At 41.5% G+C, this 7965-nt stretch overlaps 1 protein-coding gene across 1 annotated transcript; it reads right to left on the reverse strand.

Annotated features, from left to right (window-relative positions):
* Positions 1-6340: 6340 nt before the first annotated feature.
* LOC123232384 (mas-related G-protein coupled receptor member X1-like) lies at positions 6341-7309 on the reverse strand. Its single transcript, XM_044658811.1, has one exon. The coding sequence runs from the start codon at positions 7307-7309 to the stop codon at positions 6341-6343; it is 969 nt and encodes a 322-aa protein (XP_044514746.1).
* Between the last annotated feature and the right edge of the window lie 656 nt (positions 7310-7965).

The raw sequence follows: 7965 nt of genomic DNA on the forward strand, positions 1-7965 counted from the left end.
ATATTGAAAAAAAAACTTCAAAAGACTTCAGAATAACACAGTGATTATGTTTGATTCTGCTGGTGTGATGTTATAGCTAGCTACTCACCTGCATCCAGATTGAGTCAGAATATTTTCCATTTAAAAATAATTCTTAATTTATACTGTAAAAAATTAGTTCCCAAGAATCTCGGTCCTAGACACGTACTAGGACAATTCCACAACAGATCAAAGGAGAAGGAAAAGAAACTACAAGGACAAAAATATTAGCTTCTTCAAAACTCTTAGATACTGTAATTGTATTTCTGCTTCCCTCCTCTTTCATGAGAGAGACAGAAGTTTCAGTGAACCATGACACAACATCCCTACCCTATAGGGTGAATTTTCTTAGCCTATCTCCAAGAAAAGCACAAAACTTTCAGAGGAAATTTCAGCAAAACCAGTAGTGATAGCAGCAACCATGGAAGATGCCATCAGATTGCAATCTATCCCCTTTCCTCAGGCACTTTTTCATTCTAGCTCAGAGATGGAACAGAGCACTTGCTTATGGGTGTTTGCATTCTGGCCATCATCTAGGAAAGTAGAAACTTTCTATTCTTTTACACTACGAGTAGTAATTTCCCAGACCTCAAGTGACTCCCAGACCTGAAGTGATTGATACCAGTAAAGAGCAGGTAAAAAGTGTACATATGGCAGTTAATTCTCTCTAAATCCCCAACTGAGCTCAGAGACATCTCCAGTCTTCTTCTTCTCATCTGTCCAATGGGGATTGAGGGATTGAAGACACATTTAAGAAATATCCTGACGATACCCAGAGTTACCTGGCACTAAAAGACCATTAACACACATATTCACACCCCACTTCACCTGGGGACCCCATTATAGTTGTTAGAGATCCAGGGTCTGATAAGAATATAAATAGTGGGGGAGTCTAAAGGTTCAAATCCTAGTTCAGGCCTTGGAATACCAAGGTTCCTCCATCTTATCTAGATCTCTGGGTCCCATGTCTGGTCTGAGAACCCAGACTTCAGCTCACCCTCCCCTCATTCCCTTCTCATCAGGATGAGTAGATTCTAAAGCAGCAATGTCCACAACAGCTTGTTTCACCCATTCACACATCAATTTTCTGCGTAAGAGTAAGAAGGGCAAGAACGATTCTTCCTTCTCCTCTACTCCATGGCAACTTTCATATCCTTTGCAAGAAAAGCATCATGAGTCCTCCATATGTCCATGGAGTAAACAAGGGACGGGATGGAGGTTAGTGGCATTGCACACGCCATGCCAAGTAGATGAGTTTATATCAGTCATGCTGGCTTGTTCACCAAGAACTTCACTAAAAGTTTATTTTTTTCCATGTGAGAAGGAAGGGAGATTGTTTGACCTTTTAAAAAGTGCACTAATGCAATATAAAATGAGATCAGGTAACTGAGAAGCTTTGGTTCCCCCTTGGGCCAGATTAGACTCATTATCAAGAAGCAATCTTTTACCCAGTAGTAATTTCATAACAAAAATATTGTATTTCTCAGAGATTGATTTATTAGTGGTTGGCATTTGAAGGCAGATTTTGTAACTTGAAGCAGTAGTTAACACCTGATATGAGAATATAGGTCTCATTGGTGTGTACATTATTCTCCACTGTTACAAACCCCTTAGAGTGTAGAGCTCATCATATTTTAAATTTCCTGCTTTCTTATTTCATGTTTTCATCAGCAAACACGGAGGCTGCACTCAGTCATATTTCTTTATCCATTAATTTATCCAATCCCTGTCTTGGTGTTGGCTCTAGCCACTTCTGGGTTATGAACATGGCCTAATCTGTTAAAAAACTGAATATAGAGGGGCAGCTGGGTAGCTCAGTGGAGTGAGAGTCAGGCCTAGAGACCCGAGGTCCTAGGTTCAAACCTGGCCTCAGCCACTTCCCAGCTGTGTGACCCTGGGCAAGTCACTTGACCCCCATTGCCCACCCTTACCAATCTTCCACCTATGAGACAATACACCGAAGTACAAGAGTTTAAAAAAATATATAAAAAAAACTGAATATAGATTCCCAATTTCCTAGAAGACCTTCTCAAGTCCATATCTCAAATAGCTTATGGCATGAATTGTTTCTGAACAATGATCTATTGAATATTGGCTCTGGATCCTGCTGCTACTCTAGAGAAGGGGAAGGGAAAAGGAAGGAAATAAACCTTAGACAGTCCCCACTATGTGCCAGGTACTGAGCTAAGGACTCTTACAAATTTTATCTCATTAATTTTCAGAACAATCTGGTGGGGCAAATTCAATTATTATTCCCTTTGACAGTAAAACAGAGGCAAACAAATGGTAAGTCACTTTGCTAGGGTCACACAACCAGACAGTGTCTCAGACTGGTCTTTAATTCTGATCTTCCTTACTCCAAGCTTAGTGCTCTCTCTATTGTGTTACTAGATGCTTCTGATAGGTCATGGCAAAGACTGGCTAGGTATTTGGCCTTTTAAGTTTTCTCTGACTGACTTCCATCTCCTATACTTTTATTTTAATTCATATACTTGCAGATTTCTGACAATATGCTTGTGGCTCTAAATTAGATGGAAGAAATGAAAATGTTCATTTTCATGTTGTAATTCCTTGATTTTGGTTGCTTCCATTTAGTACCTTTTAACATTTTCTTGACATGTTTTTGGGAGATCTGTGATCTTCCAGAACCTTTCTTTTTTTAAAACCCTTATCTTTCATCTTAGAGTCAATACTGTGTATTGACTCCAAGGCAGAAGAGTGGCAAGGGTAGGCAATGGGGGTGAAGCAACTTGCCCAGGGTCACACAACTAGGAAGTGTCTGTGGCCTAGGCCCTCTCATCTCTAGGCCTGGCTCTCAATAAACTGAGCAGCCTAGCTGCCCCCTCTAGAACCTTTATTGTTACAGCCTTATCTGAGAATTAGTCTTTTGCTTTATTTCTTTCTTACATAACTGTATTTTTGTCCAAAAAACAAACATTTAATTTTTCTTCACCCACCATGCTCTCTTGTCTTGAAAGGAAGAAGAAATAAAAGCTAAGAGGGAAGAAGGGAGGAAAGAATGGGGAAAGGAAAGAAAGAAAAAGGGAAAGAGAGAAGGAGGGAGTGAGGGAGTAGAGAAGGAGAAAAAGTAGAACCTATTGGAGTCTTCCCTTTGCATTATTTCTGTTGAAATTCTTGAATTTTTTATATTTCACATAAATTTATTATATTTTATTCTTCTATAATATACTTTAGTACTTTAGTTATACTCCTGAACAAACAATTTTAGACGGTATTATTTTTATTATATTAGCCTACCCATGATTAATGAATATTTCCCTAATTATTTAACCCCCTATAATGTATATATTGTAGTGTCATTTATATAGCTCCTATATCATCAAAATCTAGTTTTATAGCTAGATGCCCAAGAATCTTATTTGTCATTAAATGGAATTTTTGCTTCTATTTTCCTCTTTTTTGATAATATACATGAAAATTGATGACTTTAATGGATTTAGGATACATTCAATAAGGCTGGGAAATATGATCTGTTCTCTGAATCATTTTAAAGATAAACACATGAAGAAACACCTGAAAGGAGGCAGAGCTGAGATGGTAGAGGAAAGACAAGGACTCACCCAATCTCTCTTGAATTTCATTCCAAATGACTTTAAAATAACACCTTAATTATGATGGAAAGACTCTAAAAGTGTGCATACCTTTTGATCCAGTAATACCACTACTACATCTATATCCTGAAGAGATAAAAAGGTAAAAAGCACCTACTTCTACTAAAATATTTATTCCAGCTCTTTTTGTGGTAGTAAAGAATTGGATATTGAGGAGATGCCTGATTATTGGAGAATGGCTGAATAAGTATATGATTGTGATGGAATTCTTTTTTGCTATAAGAAATGCGAGCAGGATGATTTTCAGGAAAACCTGGAAACGATCTACATAAATTGACTTAAAGCAATGTGAGCAGAACCAAGAGAATGTTATACACAGTAATAATTATATTGTATGATGAACAACTGTGACAATTACTGTAATAGCTATTCTTACCAATACAGTGATCCAAAAGAGTCCCAAAGACTCATGACGAAAAATACCATCAGCCTCCAGAAAAAGATCTGATGGCATCTGAATACAGACTAAATAGTTGGGATTACATAAATGTATTGCCTCCTAACTTTGGGGAAGGGTCTCATATTTAGTAGCTTTCTCTTGTTGAGGGTTTGATTATATCTATCAAAATGTTGATCATATCATCTACTTTGGGACAAGCCAAGGAAACAGAAAACCAATAATAGAGCTTTGCAGTGTCATGACTGAGGATAGTTGGGTGCCATGGATACTCCATCACACTCCCTGCCTTAGTGACTCTTGGTGCTGAAAGAAAAAGATGGAGGAAAGCACTCAATGAGCCAAGTTTGACTTTATTTCATGGGTAAGGGAAACAAGTTAGAGGTCTACAGATGCCCCCAGTAGAACCTAAGATCTCATTTTGCAAAATACACACTCTTTTATAGTTTCATATCTTTTCTTTTTAATATTTTAATTAATTAATGAATTCAGAATATTTTTCCATGGTTACATGATTTGTGTTCTTTTCCTCCCCTCCAATTGCCAATAAGCAATTCCACTGGGTTTTACATGTGTAATTGTTCAAAACATATTTCCATATTACTAATATTTGTGGCAGACATATCTGTTCTCATAGGACAACTCGAAACCTCATTTCTGAGAAATTCTCAATGCCCTCAGTACCTTTTGCGACCTTTCTGGACTCTGAGACCTTGGTCTATGAATCAATTTATATAAAGAATATTATAATGCACAATCTCACACTTCAGAATAATGCAGTAAAACACATGATAATTAATCAGCTAGTCTGGGACTCCATTCTTCACCTCATTGCATACACAGACTTCTACCTGGGTCCATGTTCTTACTATAATTCACACTGTTGTAAAGTATCAAATGAAAAGGATTCTTAAGCTAATGCAAATGAGGGGCTGCTTAATTAGATTTCCTTCATGTAATGCTCATGACATGCCAGGACATAAGCAATAATAAGAGCAGCTGAACCTGCCCTGCCTCCATGAGGTGAATATGGGCCCAGAAAGCAAGAAGAGAGAGTGAGGTCATTGTCACTGGGGATTCCAGTGTGAACTGGATTTTACACCCTGGTATACCAGAAGAGATTATGATTCAGTGCATGTGTGTGTGTGTGTGTGTGTGTGTGCTTATACATATTATCTTTTAGGATATGTTCATGTGTGTTTATATGTGCTGTGTTTATATATGGGTGTTGAGAATATATGTGTGAGATGGGTCATCCTTTCCCTTGTTTTGGCCTCAAAGATGTTCTCTCTGTCATATGACACCCCTACAATACTTTCCCCCATACAGGGTACTCATGAGGTACTGAGTCAAGAAGAGTGAAAGATTGGAATAGAGGCAGTCAGAGACAAAGAAACAGAGATTCAGAGAAACTATGACCTAGAGAAACAGAGAACAGGAGTGTCCTGAGCCCCGACCTTGACCTGGAGAGGCAGGGAAATATTTAGCTCAGCTTCTGTGATGGGAGTGGGCAGGAAGGAGGGAAGGGAGCAAGAGTAGGGGAAGGAGAGGAGACAAAGCTGAGCCAGAGGAACCTCTGTTTAGCGCAGGAGGAGAGGAAAAAGGCCTGAGGAATGTTGTGGATCAAGCCTGAGGGGAGACAAAGTGGGGGAGCATGACCCATGGAACCTTGAGGAGTCTGATCCCTGACTCTATCCCCTCCATCACAGAGATCGACAAGGACAGGGCAGTGAGATCTGGGGCCTTACAGGATGATTTTCCTCTTCCTCTACTTTCCCAGACAGGGTCAGTGGAATTTGTGGAATGGCTCTCCTGTAGATTTGTGACACCAGATTCTTGGACCTCCTTCTCCCAGTAAATCCTGGAGCCTCCAGCCAATAGGGGTTCCTGAATGCAGGGAGCATTGGTCCTGGAGTCAGCAAGACCTGAGTTCAAATCCAGTTTCAGATACCAGCTTTGGGACCATGTGCAAATCCCTGAAACCCCAGTCTGCCTCAGTTTCCTGAACCATAAAGTGGGGATCATGAGAGTACCTACCTCTCAGGGATAAGATTAGGACTAAATGAGATATTTGTAAAGCCTTTAGCAAAGCTCCTGGCATATAGTAGGCAGTTAATAAATGCTTGTTCGTTAAAGATCATTACAGTTGTAACCCCAAGAACCACCATAAGGGAAGGGGAGGGATCTTGTCTCCTCTCCTAGGAAGGTGAGAGGTGGGGTCCTGCCATAGGCAGTGGTGGGGAAAAGGGGGTCATTTCATGGACTCCCTTGTCTGAGCATCTTGTTCTTGTCCTCAGGATAATTTATCCAGAGTGTTGGGGTGGGAAGTGTCCCTTGACCCAACCCCCTCTTCCTGCTCCTCCCCCAGAGCCCTCTGGAGGACCACCCTGAGGGGCTCCCTCCCTCTTCTATGCCATTGGCTGCCCAGGAAGAAGTAAATGAAAGGGTTTGCACTGCTGTTCACACAGGCCAGAAGCCTTAGGAGCCCTAAAGGCACTAAAGAGAAGGGGTGGGGCCACAAAATTACATTAACCATCCCCCAGGGCAGGCCACAGAGCAGGAACACTAGGACTGTGAGCAGGATCAGGAGGTAGAGTCTGGGTGGCCGCCTGTGCTGGGAGCTGCACTGGACCCTCAGCACCAGGGTCAGGCTGGACACGCACAGCACACAGGTGAGGAGGACGAACCACCCGAACTCGACATAGTCCAGAACATAGTATAAAACCCAGTCTTCCTGATGGAAATGAAGAGCCACAGCTGCTCCCCAGGGCAGGCATGGCAGAGCCCATAAGGCGGTGCACACAGCCATAGACATGTGCTTGGGCCGGTGACATCGGTACCAGATGGGGAAGAGCACAGAGAGACAGCGCTCGGTGCTGATCGCAGCCAGCAGGCTCAGGCCCACACAGTAGGACAGGTGTCCGATGTGGGACACTAGCACCTGGACAGTATTGTTAAGATCTCCAACAATATGCCACATGCACAACACAAAAGAGCTACCAAGGAGGAGGGCGTCAGCTGTGGCCAGGTTGAGGATGTAGACAGAGAAGGGGCTCCTTTGGATGCGGAAGCCCAAGAGCCACAGGATGATGCTGTTCCCCAACAGCCCAAGCAGGGCAATGACCAGAGAGAAGATGTCCACCACGTAGAATAAAGCAGGTTGATATGTCTTAGCCACAAGATATAAATTCAAATTTGTACTACTCTGCACTGTGATGTCAAGAACAGATTCCCGTTGCTCAGGTGTGGTGGACACAGCCATGGTGGGTGGCTCCAACCTCAGAAAGCTCAGCTCCTCTCAGTTGCCCTGGAGATACCAAGACATGGAAGTGGGTGAGAGACTGTTATCAGTTCTAAGGTGGAAGGTAGTTTTTTTTTTTTTTAAAGCTTAGAGTGGGGCACCTGGGTGACTCAGTAGATTGAGAATCAGGCTTAGAGAGAACCCAGGAAGTCCTGGGTTCAAATCTGACCTCAGATACTTCCTAGCTGGGTGACCCTGAGCAAGACACCTAACCCCTATTTCATAACCTTTACCACTATTCTACCTTGGAACAGATACAAAACATTGATTCTAAGACAAAAGATGAAGGTTAAAAATAACAACAAAAAAATACTCTTATCTTCTATTTTAGAATTGATACTATATATTGATTTGAAAGCAGAAGATCAGTCATAGCTAGGCAGTTGGGTTTAAGTGACTTGTCCAGGGTCACACAGCTAGGAACTGACTGAGGCTCGATTTGAATACATTCATTCCTGCCTCTTGACCTGGCACTCTATCCACTGTGCTACCTAGCTGCCCATAGAATTCTTTTTTTAGACATGGATTGGAATAGATACCACTATGCTCATTTACACATGTGAAATTATATTGAACCATTATACCTTTATTTCAATAGTCCAGGGAGGTTGGCTCTG

This window comes from Gracilinanus agilis, chromosome 1 (genome assembly GCF_016433145.1).
Source record: "Gracilinanus agilis isolate LMUSP501 chromosome 1, AgileGrace, whole genome shotgun sequence".
In the NCBI taxonomy this organism is placed as follows: Eukaryota; Metazoa; Chordata; class Mammalia; order Didelphimorphia; family Didelphidae; genus Gracilinanus; species Gracilinanus agilis.